This window comes from Neovison vison, chromosome 2 (genome assembly GCF_020171115.1).
Source record: "Neovison vison isolate M4711 chromosome 2, ASM_NN_V1, whole genome shotgun sequence".
In the NCBI taxonomy this organism is placed as follows: Eukaryota; Metazoa; Chordata; class Mammalia; order Carnivora; family Mustelidae; genus Neogale; species Neogale vison.
This window is the reverse complement of record NC_058092.1, coordinates 17,258,433-17,276,418: the sequence shown is the minus strand read 5'-3', so window position 1 is coordinate 17,276,418 and position 17,986 is coordinate 17,258,433. Positions and strand designations below refer to the sequence as shown.

At 54.0% G+C, this 17,986-nt stretch overlaps 1 protein-coding gene across 1 annotated transcript in view; it reads left to right on the top strand.

Annotated features, from left to right (window-relative positions):
- The window catches only part of ASAP3 (ArfGAP with SH3 domain, ankyrin repeat and PH domain 3), a 46,683-nt gene that overhangs the window by 23,526 nt on the left and 5,171 nt on the right, over window positions 1–17,986 (top strand). The window contains 16 exon segments of the mRNA XM_044237418.1: window positions 2,037–2,109; window positions 2,201–2,346; window positions 4,243–4,317; window positions 5,507–5,556; window positions 12,145–12,256; window positions 12,462–12,547; window positions 12,985–13,060; window positions 13,212–13,298; window positions 13,475–13,593; window positions 14,517–14,586; window positions 14,899–14,986; window positions 16,280–16,328; window positions 16,484–16,677; window positions 16,767–16,900; window positions 17,132–17,226; window positions 17,467–17,644. Of these exon segments, the coding sequence (XP_044093353.1) occupies window positions 2,037–2,109; window positions 2,201–2,346; window positions 4,243–4,317; window positions 5,507–5,556; window positions 12,145–12,256; window positions 12,462–12,547; window positions 12,985–13,060; window positions 13,212–13,298; window positions 13,475–13,593; window positions 14,517–14,586; window positions 14,899–14,986; window positions 16,280–16,328; window positions 16,484–16,677; window positions 16,767–16,900; window positions 17,132–17,226; window positions 17,467–17,644 (1,632 nt within the window).

Sequence of the window (17,986 nt, the reverse complement as noted above, 5' to 3'; positions counted from 1 at the left end):
TATTTTCTGTGTGCTCGGCACATGGATCTGCCTTTTAGGGAGCTTTCTCCTTTTTTAAAGATTTTATTTTTATGTATTTATTTGAGAGAGAGCGTTCATGAGGGCGGGGGAGTGACAGAGGGAGAAAGAGAAGCAGACTCCTTGCTGAATGTGGAGCCCAACACAGGGCTCGATCCCAGGACCCTGAGATCATGCATAACCTGAGCCGAAATCAAGAGTCAGAGGCTTAACCAACCTAGCCACCCAGGCTCCCCCTTTGCAGGAGTTTTTAAGTCTCTTTGGAATTCATTTGTATCTGTGGTCCGCACTATTGGAGAAAGTCAGAGCTCCTTAAATTAATCATGTCTTCGCTTTCCCTGTCAAGTCTCAAGGTGGGGATCAAGGGCTTCAGGAAATGCGTGTGTCCCCTGCAGGGTCTTTGGGAACTATCGTGATGTCCTAATTCTCTCCTCAAGTCTTTGTTTCTCTGGTAGTGTCTGAGTTTGTTAGCCCGTTCAGATACGGCCTCCTGTTCCCCCATCTCCCTAATTCCTTGACTTTTTTTTCCTTCAGCCCTGGGATGGGCGTCCACTGTCCCAAAGCCACATGTCCCAAACATGAAATCTATATTCAGGGAGGAGAATGTTAGCTTTCTAGTCCCTGTAGGAAACGTACTCAAAGTTCGGCGGACGCTTCTAGCTGCAGGTACTGATAATGACCATAGGTGCTGTTCTTTAGGCCATACTCAGCACCAAGCTAGGCCCTCTCTGTGCATCATCTCATACATACGATCTCATAACCCTGACAGGGAGGCATGATTTCCTCCCCGTTGTAAAGATAGTTCATCAGGAAGCAACTTGCTGGAGGTCACACAGCATCTGGGCACTAGAGCAGAGCTTCGGAACCAGACCCCTCTCCCTCCCGAGGCTTCCCCCATGCCCAAGGCCTCGGAGAACATTCCACATTGCCCCCGAGCTCTGCCAGGTGTGTGCCCTCCTATGCGCAATCTTTGGAGAAACCATTCCGAACGTGTTTGCTAACTCTTGTCACATTGAAGGTAACTCTTTGGAGATAAACTCTGATCCCTTTTTCAGTCACCGGACAAAATAGGTGGGGCTGTGGCGGGGGTCGGGGGATGGGTGTGCGGTGGAGCACCGAGCTAGAGCAGGGACACGGAAGCCCAGCTCCGAGGCTGCCCCACTCTTTGGCTCTGGGCCAGGCCCTGCCCTCTCCAGGCCTCAGTCTCCTCAGAAGTGGTTCTGTCAGCCTTTCTCAGCCCTGATGTTCTATAATTTTCAGCTTCACCAACATTTCATCAGGGGTCCGTGAGGTTGGAGCATCTGCACCCCACGGAAGGAGGAGGTTTGGATCTTGGCTGAGCCTGCCCCCCTAGCACCTGTGAGACCTGCTTCTCCCCGTCACATCTCCTGGCCTTCTCCATCTGCTGCAACCCACAGAGGTTGCCTGGTGCTGTCCCGCCAGTTCTTTCCAGTCGGGGTATACTGTGGCCCCTTCTGCTTACCGAGCCCGGGATTCAAGGAACAAGCATTCTTCTGTCTGTGCCTTCGAGAATACAGAGATTGTCTGCATTCTCTCCTCTGGTCTTTTGCTAAGCATTTTTGGATATATCTCTCAAATCATTAATTCTATCAGCACCTCCGGGAGCCTGTAGTATCGTCTCCCTTTTGCAGACAAAGCCCCCAAGGCTTAGAGAAGTTAACAGTTCTGTCTAGATCGATACTCTAGGTAGTGCCAGGGTCAGGATTCAAACCCGGGACTGGCATTCCCCCCACTACGCCACGTGCCTTGGAATCGCTCCATTTACTTGGCCTGCGTTGGAGTTGGGGAGAAAAGTCTGTAGGTCTTCCTGGAGTGCTGTGATGGATCTCTGGTGTCCTGTGTGGTCTGGGGTGGAAGAGGGTGGTCTGTTCCTGTTTGGAGGGGGGCTGGGGGGCCCGAGGGAAGAAACTTTATATGTGTGTTTGGAGGGTGGGATCCTGGAGTCAGGCACCCCTCCCAGCTGAGCATCCCTGAACTCTGTCTGCATTTGCTTCCAGATGCTGGAAGGAGACCAGGCCATCTTGCAGAGAATAAAGAAGGCTGTGCGGGCGATCCACAGCTCCGGCCTTGGTGAGTGAGCCTGCCTGATGCCCAGGCGGGCCAAGCAGCCCCTTCCCCAGCCCCAGCATGGAACTGACTCTGCCTTTCTCTACCTCCACAGGCCATGTGGAGAATGAGGAGCAGTACCGAGAGGCCGTAGAGTCCTTAGGCAACAGCCACTTGTCCCAAAACAGTCACGAGCTGTCCACTGGCTTCCTGAACTTGGCCGTCTTCACCCGTGAGGTGGCTGCACTTTTCAAGAACCTGGTGAGGCCCTGTTCCTTTCTCAGCCACCCTTAGCCTAGGCTCGGGACAAATCAAGTGAGCTAATGAACCTCTCTGTCCAGGGTTGCCCTGGACCTCCAGTCTCCCTTGACCTTGACCAATGACCCAATTCCCTTTCCAGTTCTGACCTCCCATTTGCATTCTTCTTCTTGTCTGACTTTTCCCCCACGAGTTCTCTCTCCCTCTCTCCCTCCATGTCTGTCACATACCCACCTTGCAGAGCTGTGATGAGGCTTACGCTAGCTGAGTGCCCAGCCCCGAGTAAGCGCTCAGTAAGGATTTGTTACTCTTGCGTCTGTGATTATTATATCTCTGCGTAGCACTGCCTCTCACACTGTCCTCTATGTAGGTCTTTGGTGTTTGAGTTCAACCGAGTTAGAGATTGCTTCTGTCTTTATCTCTCTTCCCCCTGCTTTGGTCAAACTAAGGTTTGCTGAGGATCTCCTCTGTCCTGGGCATTGTACTGGGGGCTGGTGACACTGGAAGGAGTCGGGCTGTGCCTGAGAGAGCCACAGTCTAGTGGGGGAGGCAGGAACTTAGATGTGGGAAGACACCAAGCATGACTAGCTGTGCGGCGCAAACTCAAGAACCCAGCAAGTTGGGTCAGAGGCCTGGTGCTGCCAGAGTTCGGAAAAAGGAAGGTCACAGGGCGCCTGGGTGGTTCAGTCCATTGAGCATCTGACTTCGGCTCAGGTCATGATCTCAGGGTCCTGGGATGGAGCTTCGAGTCAGGCGTCACGCTCAGGGGTGAGTCTGCTTCTCCCTCTGCCTCTCCCCCCACTTGTGTGCACGTGCGCTCTCTTTCTCTCTTAAAAAAGTAAATAAAATCTTTTAAAAAAAAATTGAAAAGGGAAGGTCAGCATAGGCCATGAGTGGGGGCAGTCAGGAAGGCTTCCTGGAGTAGAGGAGACCTAAGCTGTACCTTAAAAGGTAAGCTGAAATATCAGACAGGCAGTTGGGGCTGCCAGATGATAGAGATTCTATTCAAAATAGGTTTTTTTTTTTTTTCAAACTAGAATGTTTTGTTTTTTTTAAAGATTTTAGTTATTTATTTGACAGAGATCACAAGTAGGCAGAGAGGCAGGCAGAGAGAGAAGGGAAGCAGACTCCCTGCTGAGCAGAGACCCCCGATACGGGGCTCGATCCCTGGACCCTGGGATCATGACCTGAGCCGAAGGCAGAGGCTTTAACCCACTGAGCCACCCAGGCGCCCCCAAACTAGGATTTTTTAAACCGGAAGTTCATTGGCCCTTGTAATGGGAAATCCAGGTATGCAACTGACTTTAGGCCTCTTCTCTTTCTCTTAGATAGTTTCTGTGTCTGCTCAGTGGGCAAGGTGGCCCAGCAGACCCAGACTGACAATACTGTCAGAAGAAAGACAGTTTCTCTCCCATGACTTTGGCAGAAAGTTGCAGGAAGGACCCTGATTGGTTGGCTTGAGTCATGTTCCTGATACAGTCACTACGGCCCAGGGATGGGGTACCCTGATGAGCTCTGCTCCTGTGTTTACCCCATGTGACCGCAGGGGAAGGGTTCCCCACATGATGGGGGAGATGAGGAGCTAACCACATACAAATGACAGATGGGCACTTCAGAGTCACAGTCAGGTGAGGATGCTGGAGGCAAAGGGCCGGAGATGGGACTGACCGCGGATGTTCCTAGAGCTGGGAGGTGATGAGGCCGGTTAGTCAGGGATGGCGGTAACAGCTCTTATGGGAGACCCACTCTGCCACTCTGCTACCCTCCTCCCTCGCCTCTCTCTCCCCAACCTCCTCTACCCCCAGTGCCCTCTTTGCCTCCCAGTGCTGTGCCCTAGCCTCTTGGGGCCGGAAAGATGGTCGGCCAGGGTGGGGTCTGAGGGGTCTCTGCTCTTTCTAGGTTCAAAACCTGAACAACATCGTCTCATTCCCCCTGGACAGTCTATTGAAGGGGCAACTGAGGGACGGGCGACAGGTGAGTTCCCATTTGGGGAGTGGGGGTGCCCAAAGGTGGTGGGACGGAGCGAGAAAGTGGTAGGCAGGAGACCAGAGGGGAGGCAGGGCTGGGCTGAAGCCGCAGGTCAAATGAGGCTGTCACTGTGGGAGTGCTGACCCCATATTAGGGACTCTTTTGGAAGGACAGGAAGACGTGGCTCTGGGGTCAGCCGAGGATGGCTGACCTACTCTGTGTCTGGGCCCTTATGTGAGATAGCTCGGGCTAGTTTTACAGCAGCCCCACAAGGTAGGTTCTGTAGGCACTGTCGTCCCTGCTCTGCAGGTGAGAAAACCCGAGGCTCAGGGAGTTTGGTAACCTGCTTACAGTTCATACAGCTGGCTGGCGGAAGAGCCAGGGTGGGCTCTGGGGCTCTTGACTCTCATGCTTGGCTAGTCCCTGCCCTGGCAGCTCCCCGCTCCAGGCAGAGCAGAACTCAAAGAAAGTGACAGAATAATCTGCCTGAGAAATCTGTCCCAGAAGGCTCAGGGGAGAGGCTGTCCTCCCCCCAGAGGCTTCCCTCTTGCCTAAGGCCAGTCACCAACCTGGGAACCACCCAAACCAGCCGGGCAGCTTCCTGCCTACCCCCTCCTGGGCTGAATGGGGCAATTCTGAAGGGTGTGAGCCGTCCCTGGCAGACTAGGCCAGGGATCAGCCAGGTGTTACTGGCTTGCTGTGTGGCCTTCGGTAGGCTTCTTAGCCTCTCTGTGCATATGTCCCTCTATCTGTACCCTTCCTGTTGAGAGGATGATCTAGTACCAGGCAGGAGGAAGGAGTGGGGTAAAGTTAGGGGACGAGTCTGACCTTCGTCTTTCCATCCTCATCCTCATGGTGATCTCTGTCTTCTGAGGGAGAGGACTTAGGGCAGACCCCAAAATCTTCCCACACTTCAGGCCAGGGGCCACCAAACCCAGCTGATTCTTAGCAGCTATGGGAGGAGGTTGGGTGGGTGAAGGGGCTCAACCCTGGGAACGGGGCTGGTTGGGTCTTTTTGGGTGTGGGGGGGGCGGGGTTTACAGTAAGGGCTCCGGGGTTAGGAGTTAGTTGGATTGTGGCTCTGAGCAGCATAGGGGAGCATGAAAGCGCAAAGTTGCCTTAAAGGTAGCAAAGTGTGCTGTGGATTCGCAACTCCAAGCGCCCCTTTGGGCACATTGTTCTTTCTAAACCACAGGATTCCAAAAAGCAGCTGGAGAAGGCGTGGAAGGACTATGAAGCCAAAATGTAAGTGGCTACAGTCAGGGTGGGTTTCCAGGGGAATGATGTCGGTGTTGCAGCAGGAGGCTAGACCCTGGGGAGAACTTCCATGCTGCCCGAGCATGTCACCCACAAGTGCACGGCCTCTCACTCTCTAGGGGCATTCATAGGGGGCGATTTATGCCCAGGCCTGATGGGAGTCTGGGGGCTGGGCTGCGAGGCCACCGAAGGGAGGCAATTGTGAAGGGACCTCAAGATGCTGCTCTCAGAGGCCCATCTGCTCAGTGGTGCCAGATGTGGGCAGAGGGATGGAAAAAAGCTATCACTGACATACCAGCCACTTAATCCTCACAAGCACCCAGCCCTGTGCAGGAGAGGAAGAATTGGAGGCTCAGAAGGGTTAAGTCACTTGCCCAAGGCCATACAGCTAGGCAGAGGTAGGATTGGGATTCATGCTCCTTGATCCTTTTTCTGCAACACCAGGTGGTGTCTTGAAACATTTTGGTGGACATAGAGGAGGGAAGGGAGTTTGTGGTCATACCCAAGCCTCTTGGGTTCACCACTCAAGACACTGGACCTCTCACCAGCTACGGGGCCATCATGGGGACAGAAGGAGCCAGTTCCCCCTGAGAGAGACTCCTCTTGTCTGCAGGACCCTGCCAGGGCCCGCCCAGGCTCACCATACCTCAGAGCACTTGGTGGCTGTTTGTAAAATTTTGTTTCTCTTGCACTTTGCGAAAGCAGTATGTGTCCATTGAAATTAACTTAGAAAATAAGGAGACGCAAAAGAAGAAAACATTTTAATTATCCTTAAGAGAGGATTAGGGCAACGTGGGGACTTGACACTACTTCTCTGTTGTTTGTATATTTATACACCGTATGAGCGGACCCTGTCATTTTGTCACTTAAAAACGTGGGAGTAGGGAAAACGACCAAAACCAAGAGGAAAATTCTTAATTTCCGAGCCTCAAGTAGTAACAGCTTTCTGATCATTTTTTTTTAAAGACTTTATTTATTTATTTGACAGAGATCACAAGTAGGCAGAGAGGCAGGCAGAGAGAGAGAGGTGGAAGCAGTCTCCCTGCAGAGCAGAGAGCCTGATGTGGGGCTCAATCCCAGGACCCTGGGATCATGACCTGAGCTGAAGGCAGAGGCTTTAACCCACTGAGCCACCCAGGTGCCCCTCTGGTCATTTTTCTATGCATAAAGAAATATTTTTACAAAACTGAGAACATAATAATCATACCTTTTTTTTAACTTAAAAATACATCAAAATACATCTTTCCACATTGTTACATATTCTTATATGACGTCACTTAAATGGGTGCCAACATATGCATGATTTGTAACTTACTTTGTCTTTCCTGCCTTTGGGGGAGCATCCTTGGAACGAGATCTTGGCTCCTACCCATAATTATTGCTTGTGTAGGATCATTCTAAGTAGATCCTGGAGCTTTATGGTTCCTCCAGCCCCAGGGCCATGGGGATCTCCTGAAGCCGAAGGAAGGCCAGGACACCCCCCACCACAACCCTGTGCCTCCAGTATCCCCGTCTTCACTGCGGCTGTGCATGTAGACCCCGGGGTGAAGGTCACAGGAGCTGTGATGGGCATGGCCACTTGCTCTCGCGAGAGGCCCAGGGACAGGCACGCACACGCAGGCAGTCTTTGTCTTTGGGCTTGGATGTGGGGTCGCCACACGGCCTGCATCTTACTGAGTTTCCTTAACCAAGCCTGCAGCCTCGCAGGACACCATGTACCAAATGGAAAGAATAACCCCCACCTTCCAGCCTCCTCCAGGCAGTTCTGCTTTTATGAGTTCCATCTTGCTCTTGCCTGTAAGGTGTTGTTTCGAGAAAAGACGCTGCAGTTGGTGGGGAGAGGGGCTTTGTGAAGATTCTCCAGTGAGGTATCACCGGGGCCCGGACTGGACCCCAGGGCTTCTGAGTCTGGTGGTCTTTCTGAGTCCTTATGCTCTGTGGCCTCCCGGCCCCTGCCACGGGCGCTACACAGGCTGAGCTCCACATCCCGGCACAGGTGTCCGTGTACACTCCTTTCTGTGAGGGCTTCAGGTATGGCTAGATATTGGTGAGCCCTGAGTTTCTGTGCATTTCCACCTCCATCCTCCCACACTGGTCTGGGCAGCAGCTGGAAAGGCCACGAACAGCATCTGTCGGATACCACCAGGAGTCGCTTCCTGGTTGGTCACAGAGGAGGGTGGGTTCTCCGTTCTGCCTGGAGCTGCAAAGAAAGGCATCCCAGGCCCTGAGCAGGGGCCGAGTTTTTCTCGGTTGTTTCATGTGCAGGTCCATTTCCTCATCTGAAACACAGGGCCGGTGGGACCTGGCAGGGTTGGCGTGGAGATGCAGTAGAACATCTAATGTTCTACTTACATGTAATGTTCTTTACATGGCTGTAAAGCACATCAGCAAGTACTCAGTGGTCATCTTTCCGAGACCAGAACCATGACTAGAATAGCACAGCAAGGGGCCAAGAGGCAGGAGCCCCACCCTCGGCTCCTAGCATTGCCCCCCCCCCCCACCCCCGACCAGACTGGGATCTGGGACAATCCCGTCCCTTCTCCAGGGCTCGGCTTCATCTTGTGTAAAACGATCCTTCACTGTGACCTGTCAGAAAAGACCCCATGGTGGGGGGGAGGGGCACGGGCAGTGAAATAGGTGCTGGAGATTAAGTACACTTACAGGGTGCCTGGCGGGGGTGTAGTCAGTTAAGCGGCAGACTCTTGGTTTCGGCTTGGTCATGATCTCAGGGTCATGGGACTGAACCCCACATGGGCCTCCGTGCTCAGCCAGGAGTTGGCTTGAGGTCCTCTGTCCCTCTCCCTTTGCCTCCTCCCCCGCACGCTCTCTCTCAAATAAATAAATCAATCACGTACCGTGACAAGCACTGAGCAATGTATAGAATTGTCGAATCACTATATTATACACCTGAAACTAATATAACACCGTATGTTAACTATGCTGGAATTAACATTTAAAAATTAAATAAATAAATACGTTTGGGGGAAAAAAAAAAGATACTGTGCCTGTCACCAGCTGGGGCGGGAGGTAGGGGGCGGGAGACCAGGCAGGACAGGAGGGATGGAGCTAATCTGAGGCACCGTGTTGGTTACCAGTGTCGTCCCCAAGGCTCTATCGTCAGAGAGACCTGGATCCAAATCCTAGCTCTATCACTCAGCAGCCGAGCAATCTGTGACCCGTCTCAGCCTCAGGCTCCTCAACTGTAAAAGGGGGTCATGAATCCTGCCCCATGGGGTTATCGCGTTAGTACGGGAAGGGTCTGGCAGAGCACCGGGCATAGTAGTAGTGCTTAAAAATAATAATTAGTAATAATAGCAGCTGATACCTGTACTCAGTTAAGAGCTCCCTCTGTCCAAGGAACTGTGATAAGCTCTTTAGATCATCAGACTGACTCTCCTTGGCAAGGAAAGGGGCTGTTACTGTCCCCAACTTCTAGGTAAGAAGTAAGGGAGAAAACACCACCACAGTCCCTGCTTTGTGGATCCCACTGGTTTGTAAGCGAGAAGAGAGATGGGTCAATAAGTGACGGAAATACAAAGCGATGGTGCTGCGGGGATGGTGTCCGCGCTGGTGCCATGGGGATCGTTCGGTTTGGGTGGGGGTGGAGGGGAGGAGGCATCCCAGGAGGGACTGTTCAAGGGGTCAGGCTGGCAGATACCGATTCGTTTTGATTCCTTTCCTCTCCCGCCGTCGTCCTCGCTGCCCGCCTCACTCCCCGTCTGAATACTAGACTGTCCCCCAAGTCCCCTTTCCATTTCTCTCAGTGTCCTCAGGAACTAGCATTTCCCTACTTCTCACTCCCTACTCATTTTACTTCTCTTGCAGCAACTTCATTCGAAGGAAATAAAAGTTTTCCAGCGGTTGAAATGTGTAGAAACCACTGGTGAACCGTTGAGGACATTGAGGGAATCGGAGTTGTATTCTCTTCTGGCCAGGGCGTGAGAGAATAGAGAGCACTCCCCAGCTGGCCGTTTGAGGTTGGCAGGTCATCTCGGGTGACCAGGTCAGCTTTGGCAGGGTAAATTTCTTAGGTTGCCTTAGCGGAGACGGAGGAACAGAACTATGGTAATTCACAAAACCGTCTAGTGTACTTTACAGCTTGTTTTCATCCTGAGCTACCTAGCTTCTGTTTTTTTGTTTTCTGTCCTTTAATCTCCACTAGAGCCAGTAGCTCGCCCCCACCTTGAATTAAATAAATAAATAAGGAAGCACCCTGTGCTAACACACACACACACACACACACACACACACACACATTATCTAAAGGAGTCACCAGATGGCTCAGTTGGTTGAGCGTCTGCCTTCAGTTTGGGTCGTGATCCCAGGGTCCTGGGATCGAGCCCCAAGTTGGGCTCCCTGCTCAGTGGGGAGCCTGCTTCTCCCTCTCCCCCTGCTGCTCCCCCTGCTTGTGCTTGCTTGCTCTCTCTCTCAAATGAATAAATAAAATAAAAAAAAAAATAAAGGAGTCGCTAGCGGTTATTACCATAACCGTCAATATCACTAGCATCATCATAATCCTGCTACTTATTGAGGACTTACCGTAGGCCAGGAACCGTACCATGCATTATACCATCTGAGAACAAAACAGTATTTGTCTCATTTTTGAAATGGGGGAAATAAAGCTTAGAAAGTTTTGTAAAAATTAGGTGAGAAAGCTGCCATTCAAACCCAGACTATGCATTTCTAGCCACTGTGCTATGGTGCTTCCTTTTTGTCCATTTACTCTGGAACAGATGTCTCTCAGTGTTAGTACATACAGAGCTTCCTCATCCTTTTTTAACAGTTGCATAGTATTCCCGTAGCTGGCCATAGCATAATTTAACTACTTCCTCCTGATAGACATTTAGCTTGTTTTTCATTTTTTACTATTGAAAGATGTGGTAGCAATGTTTGCGGGAGATTCCCCTGCTCCTGCCGCAGCTCTGCCCTCTCTGTCTCCCACCCTCCTTAGCAAGCTGCTAGGCTCACTGCTGACTCCCTGCTGTCCTAGCCAGCGCCTCTCTCTGCTGCTCATTCAGATCCCCCAAAAAGCATCTGTCATGATCCCCCAGGAGGCCCGGGTCATAGGGTCTGTCCCCACCCTAACTCCACTACCCTGTCATAGACTCCCTCTCGGGATATCATCAAGTCTTAGGGAAATGTAAAAGAGTGACTCCTAAGAAATTTTTTCTAGAAAACTTACAGAACTTACCCTAGAGCAGTGGTTTCGCAGTTGGGGGTGATTCTGCACCCCCACATCACCCCCAGGAGATATCTCTGGTTGTCAAAACTGGGAGAGGCTACAGGAACCTTGTGGGTAGAGGTTCCACAGAACAGCCCCCACATCAGAATCATCTGATCAAAGTATCTGTAGTTCCAGGGTTGAGAAGCTGCTCTCTGGGTCTCCAGGGACAGATTCTGAGTATAAACACTACCCCAGAGGCCTGACCTCAGTGGGGCCTGGAACTTTAAAGCCAGCATGAACTCTGCCTAGGCCACTGCTTCCCCACTTTACAGATGGGAAAACTAAGGCCTACAGGGACCTGTGATAATAATAGCTGTAGGGTCTGCTGGGTCCTCTGTCTCATCTGGGTACAGAGAAGGATCCCCATTTTGCAGATGGGGAGACCAAAGCGGGGAGGGGAGTGACGTTTGTCATGTATCCCACAGCCATCTTTGCTTGGGGCTGGCACCTACTTGAAATCACCACTGATAAGCAAGACGTCTGGTTGACAGAGGAACTGTGGTGACAGGTGCCCAGCCCCAGATGTAGAAACACTCTCGGGCTGAGAGTGGGTGGGCTGCTGGGTGTGGGATTTCCAGGAAATAATTTACACACAGATCCACCCATCCCTGAAGAGGGAAAACAGCCAACCCTGGAGATCTGTGGGGGCAAGGCCCAGGTTGCTCTCAGCTGCAAGCCCAAGAGGCCCCGTCTTCACTCACAAAGAAAAGACGGGTTTGCTAAGCTTTACCTGGGAGGTTCCGTGGCTCAGAGCATGAAGGCGCTTGGTGATCCCTTAAGCCATGTGGTCCTAAACCCCTCCCAGCAAAATCACACTGGTCACCCCAGACCTCACCTGGCCCTCATCTAAGCCCATCACTTCCTGCATAAAAACCTTCCATTCCTTTCCACTGCTCTTGGGAACCCTGACATGATCTGAACCAGGCCCTGTGTGATCTGGCCCCTCTGTCCCTTACCGGGAACCACCACCTCTCCACCTCCACTCCTGAGCCCTGAGGCCTCCTGCCTCCAGCCGTCACAGGGTCTGATGCTCCTAGCTTTCTCCTGGCAACTCTGCAGACCTCAGCTCTCACCTAGAGCAGCGCTTCCTGAGCAGCCTGTGGTCAGATCCCCATTTTAGCTTTCCGTGGCTCTCTTGATGGCTGGGATCGGATCCACATCATTCTCCCCCACCAGCCCGTGGGTTCCCACATCTGCCTCTTTCACCGCTGTACCCACCCTGCCACACGGCTGGCGCAAGGGAAGCCCCCTCGCTCTCGTGTGCTCGTGGCAGAGAGGAGCATGGGGAGGTGGTGGGACATGAAAGGGGCCCCAGTGAGAGTTGTTCAGGTTTCTCTGTCCTCGGGGCCTAGGGCCAGGCTGGAGAAGGAGAGGGACCGGGCCCGGGTGACAGGAGGGGCGCCTGGGGAGGTGGCCCAGGACACTCAGAGGGAGCGGCGCGTCTTCCAGCTGCACATGTGTGAGGTAAGAATGCTGCAGGGGTGAGGGCAGGGTGAGTACGTCTTCCTGTCTTCATCTCCTGAACCCCCAGGGGGGCCCAGTCACAGGTTCTGGCCCAGAGGGATGGCACCAAGGTTCAGTGATGGCCCGGGATGGGGACGGCAGCCCCCTGGCCCCCAAGATTCCGCTTCTGCTCACAACTGCGTACTTGGCCCTGCTCTTTCCCCAGTATCTGCTGAGAGCCGGGGAGAGCCAGCTGAAGCAGGGTCCCGATTTCCTGCAGAGCCTCATCAAGTTCTTCCACGCCCAGCACAAGTAGGTCTCTGCCCTGTCCCCATCCCCCACACCATGGTCCTTGCCCCTTAACCCTTCAGGCAACACAGAACAAGGCCCCTCCCCAGGGTCTGGCAGGCCCTCAAGGACTCTGTGCCTTGTTGGTGATGCTTTGTACAGCTTCCCTTAAGGGGGTGTTCACTGTGTATCAGGCGCTAAGTACTTTCTCTTACACATTGGCTCCCTCTCAATCCCCAGCAACCCATTTTCTCCTCAGAAACTAAGCCTCGGGTTTACTAACATCCCCCAGCTAGTCAGTGGGATCTAGACCCAGACAACTTGGGCTCCAGAGAGCGGGCTCCCGCCGGACAGAGAGCACTGCCCCAGGTGCCCCGCAATCCTTGGAGCACCTTCTTCCACACGGCCTGCTTCTCGCTTTCTCATCGTTCTCATCCCTTGCTGGGCCTCACACCTCTTAGCTTTTTCCAAGATGGCTGGAAGGCCGCTCAGAGCCTGTCCCCCTTCATCGAGAAGCTGGCAGCCTCTGTACATGCGGTAAGTTGGGCCTCGGCCTTGGGGACCTGGTCAAGCCCCTGTCTTTCCGGGGGGGAGCCTGAGGGTGGAGAGAGTTGGCCCCTGCTCGTCTCGGTCTGGGCCGTGCGCCTGGCCCGTCCGCTGGCTGACGGAGGGGTCCTCTGTTCCACAGCTCCGTCAAGCCCAAGAGGAGGAGCTCCAGAAGCTGATCCGGCTCCGGGACTCCCTCCGAGGGACACTGCAGCTTGACAGCCGAGAGGTCAGCCCCCTCGAATCATCCCCAAGTGTACGCCTTCTCCCAAGGCCCGCTGTGGAGGGAGGGAGAGGGGGACCCACTTCAGGGGTCCCTTGAGAAGTGTCTGAGAGGGGCCCCTGCAGAATGAGGCTCTGCCCACCCAGACGCCCTAAGGTCTCCTTTGCGTGTCGGAAGAACAGGAGACTCTGAGCCGGAAGAACTCGGGAGGCGGTGGCGGGGGCTACAGCATCCATCAGCACCAAGGCAATAAGCAGTTTGGGACGGAGAAGGTGGGCTTTCTCTACAAGAAGAGTGACGGGTAAGTGACCCCGAGAGCTTGACTAACTTGCCCAAAGCCACACGGCCAGTAAATGACAGCAGGGGGACCTGCCCGGGGGAGCCATTCTCATCATTGACGTAGACTCTGCGGGTTCCAGGACCCTCCACTCTAGCAATGCAAAATCCTCCGAATCCTAGGCACGTGAACTTCTCCTAGAAGTCACTGGTTGTTGCTGACTTGAAAAAGGATAAAAGCAGCTGCTAGCAGTTACTGAGCACTTATTATGCCCTAGACCATCCCCGTGCCCTTCCCTTGAACCTCTGTAATATACTGAGTATGCCTGGAAATGAAAGTGTTGACCGTGCCTTGCTCCCTGGTGTAAAAAAAAAAAAAAATCAGTGTGTGAAATGCAAAGCCTTCATGGGATGTTCCCATTTCTCCTGACTAATCAGTTTTTATCAGAGAATAATAATTTTGGTATACTAATTAATATTTACTTCTTGAAGAAGTATTAAGTAGCTCTGGATCGTGGGTTTGCCAATTTTATTTTGGGGGGGTCTCAATATTTATTATGCTTTATCCTTAATCGTAATGCAGCTGTTGTGGTCGAGAGCCTGATCCTCCTCTCAGTCTGGGAGTTCCCTAAAGTCCGGAGCTGTGTCTCCTTTATCAGACTAGTGGCTCTCAGAAGGCCAGGGTCATGATTCCCTTCAGAGTCAGGATTCCCAGAGAGTGGGGGCTCTGTTTCCCCCACCAGACTGAGAGGTACCTCAGGGCAAGACTACGTCTCCACCATCAGAAGGGAGCCCCAGAAAGTGAGGGTTGTAGGGGTCAGGGAATGAAGAGGTGTGGCTGGAGGTCAGACGGGTGGGGCCAGGGACCTGGTCAGAACTCTGTTTTCTGATACGGGGGAATTAGGTGTGAGCCTTGGGTCAGTGTCTCTCTATCCCTCTGGGCTCTAGAATTCGAAGAGTCTGGCAGAAAAGGAAGTGTGGAGTCAAGTATGGCTGCCTGACCATCTCCCACAGCACGGTGAGGCCTGGAGGGGGCACGATCGATAGGTCCTCTCTTCACTTTTGAACAAACAAGTGTCAAACCCTCCCTCCAGCCCTGGCCCCCAAACCTGGATCCAGATCCCTGGAGACCCCCTGTGGGAGGAAGGCTGGGACTCAAAGCTCTCAACCTGATCTTGGCCCACACTCCACATCCCTGAGGCGCTGGAAGAGGGAAGACATGAACTGGAACAGGACAATTATGCCCATTTAACAGACTGGGAAAATGGAGGCCTGCGAGTTTGGGAGACCCAGAGGGGCACATGTGTCCTCTCTCCCCAAATTCCCACAGATAAACCGGCCCCCAGTGAAGCTGACCCTGCTGACGTGCCAAGTGAGGCCACACCCTGAGGAGAAAAAGTGCTTTGACCTGGTGACCCGTGAGTACTCCCCGTCTCCTCCCCACAACTGCCCAGCGCATCTCTAAGAGACCTGCCGGCTCCCTGGAGGCTTCAGTTAGGGCCCCGTGTCGCGTCCCCCGTGTGTTTATCAGATGGCTGGCCCTGCCCGCATCAGACACCTGAGGCCCTGGACGCTGTTTTTAGAGGCTTTACTCCACAGACTATTAAATATTAAAATGTACCTCCATCCCACATTAAATATGATTATTTCTGTAAAGTATATTTGAATGGATTTGGGTAATTCAGCTTCGGAAGTTATTATTTAACATTTTCACTCTTCATCCTTTGGATGCTTTGGTGCCAGGTTTTACGTGGGGGTCAGTGCAGGCTAAGAAAGACCTAGATCTCATTCTAGGGCAGCTCTCTCTGGCAGGGATGTGATGTGGGGACCCAGTAAGATGATGGGGAGTATCCAGAAGAGAGGTACAGATATAGCACTGTCAAAGATAAGGGAGGGGAAGGCCTGCCCTGCTGTGGCAATCAGGAAAGGCTACTTGGAGGAGAGAGCCTTTGAGTGTAGCCTTGAAGGACAGAGATCGCTGAGTTTGGGGAAGGACGTGTCAGGAGACAGGACTGACATGATGAAAGGCACGGGAGCAGGAGAGTGGGTCTGACCAGGCTGACCAGAGTGCAGAGTTCGCAGAGGAGAGTGGTGTGAGATGAAGCCTGGGAATGCCTCTTAAAGTTTCAGACCTTATTTTCTGGCAATAGGGAGCCACAGAGGGTCCTGAAGAGGGGGTGGCCTGATGAGATCAGAACCTTGGGCACAACAGTCTGGCGGATGGTACAGGTTGGGGAAGGGGGAGTTGGGGAGCAGGGAGACCAGACAGGAGGCTGAGGGCCCACGTGGGGTAGTGGCAGTAGGTTTGGAGGATACACTGTCTCTGAGCTGGGGTTGGGGGGGTGGTCCTGGAAGAGGAGGGCCTTGGTAGGATCCTCCTTTGGAGGTGACTTCTGAGAAACAGCCCATGCTGCCAGCCACTATCCTTGCCCATGGTTATCCGCCCCCCCCCAGCTCCCAGCTAGGCAGAGTCTGGAAGGGAGCCCCAGAAAGTGAGGGGTGTAGGAGTCAGGGGATGAAGAGGTGTGGCTGGAGGTCAGACCCGTGGGGCCAGGGACCTGGTCCAGGACTGTTTTCTGATACAGGGGAATTAGGTGTGAGCCTTGGGTCAGTGTCTCTGACACTGGGGACAAAGTTCCACCTGGACCCCACCAGCTGGGTGAGGGCTCCTTGCATTTCTCTGGGCCAAACATACCCCCCTCTCCCCACAGACAACAGGACATACCACTTCCAGGCAGAAGATGAACATGAGTGTGAGGCGTGAGTGACACCACCCCCCCTTTCTACACGCCCCCCACTCCCCTCCCAGCTGGAGACAACCTGGGGGTGGGGACAGGGGAGCCTCATCTACCTCCCAGCCAGGTGACCCACCCCTGCGGGTATCTCTCCCATGCCCCCTCGCACCCTTTCCGTAGGTGGGTGTCAGTGTTACAGAACAGCAAGGATGAGGCCTTGAGCAGTGCCTTCCTCGCGGAGCCCAGCGGCGGTGGCCCGGGACCCTGGGGGGGCGCCGGGCTGGACGGGGAGCCCCAGGACCTCACGAAGCTGCTCATCGCCGAGGTGAAGAGCAGGCCCGGGAATGGCCAGTGCTGCGACTGCGGGGCTGCAGGTGGGCCAGGAGGGGTGGGGAGAGAGGAGGGAGCTGGCAGCGGAGGGGAAGGGCCGGCGCCTCCAGGCACGAGCCGCTCTCTCTTGCAGACCCCACGTGGCTCAGCACCAACCTGGGCGTGCTCACCTGCATCCAGTGCTCGGGCGTCCACCGTGAGCTGGGCGTGCGCTTCTCGCGCATGCAGTCCCTCACCTTGGACCTTCTGGGCCCCTCCGAGCTGCTGGTGAGGGCGGGGCGGGGCCAGAGGGGGGTTAGGGCGTGGCTTAGGCGGGGCGGGGCTTGGGCCGACTGGCTCTGCCCTAGGGTTTTGCGCTCGGGTCGGGCGGGGCGAGGTTGGGCAGGATCCTGAAGATCCGGAAAGGGGAGGGTCGGGGTCCGGCCTCTGCAGGCTCGGTCCTCCAGGGGCGCTGTCCTAAAGCACCCGTCTTACCCCACCGCTTTCTTGTGACTCCAGCTGGCCTTGAACATCGGAAACACGCGCTTCAATGAGGTTATGGAGGCCCAGCTGCCCGCCCAAGGCGGCCCTAAACCCTCAGCTGAGAGTGACATGTAAGGGGGATTCCCAGATGGGGGTCGGGCCGTGCGTCCTGGCTGGGGATTCTGCTTCTCCAGCTCCCGTAGTCTCAGGAGGATCTTGGGCCCTAAATCTAGGGAGAAAGGAGCTGCAGATCTGGAAGAGTCCAGGATATGGGGTGGGAAGTGGGGGAGCGGGGGGGTAGATCCGTAGCTCCTCTGGGATGATTCCAGGGGTGAACCTCCATGCTCTGAGACTGTGGTTGACTTCGGCAGGAGCACGCGCAGGGACTACATCGTGGCCAAGTATGTGGAACACAGGTTTGCCCGCCGGTCCACCCCCGAGCCTCAGAGACTCCGAACTGCCATTTGCAACCGGGACCTCCTGTCAGTACTGGAGGCCTTTGCTAATGGGCAGGACTTTGGACAGCTGCTGCCTGGGCCTGAGGGACAGGTGAGGACCCCCTCCAAGGGCCACCTGTATCCCACCCCCTCTCATACTCCCCAGTCCTTCTCCAGGACCAGCTGTCACTCTCCTCTGCCCCCCACCCCTGACATCTGTTCAAACCCCACCTGTTGGAGGGGTAAATGGGACAGAACACTTCCGTGGGGCAGACCTGGGCCAGAGTCCTGGCTCTGTGTTTTCCTAGCTGTGTGATCTAGAACAGGTGACTTCACTTCTCTGAGCCTCCGTTTCTCATCTGTGAAATGAGTGGATGAAAGCACCCCAGGGTTTGAAGTGAGAATGAAGCATGTAATGTAAAGGGCCAAGCGCATAATATGTGTGCAAGAAATG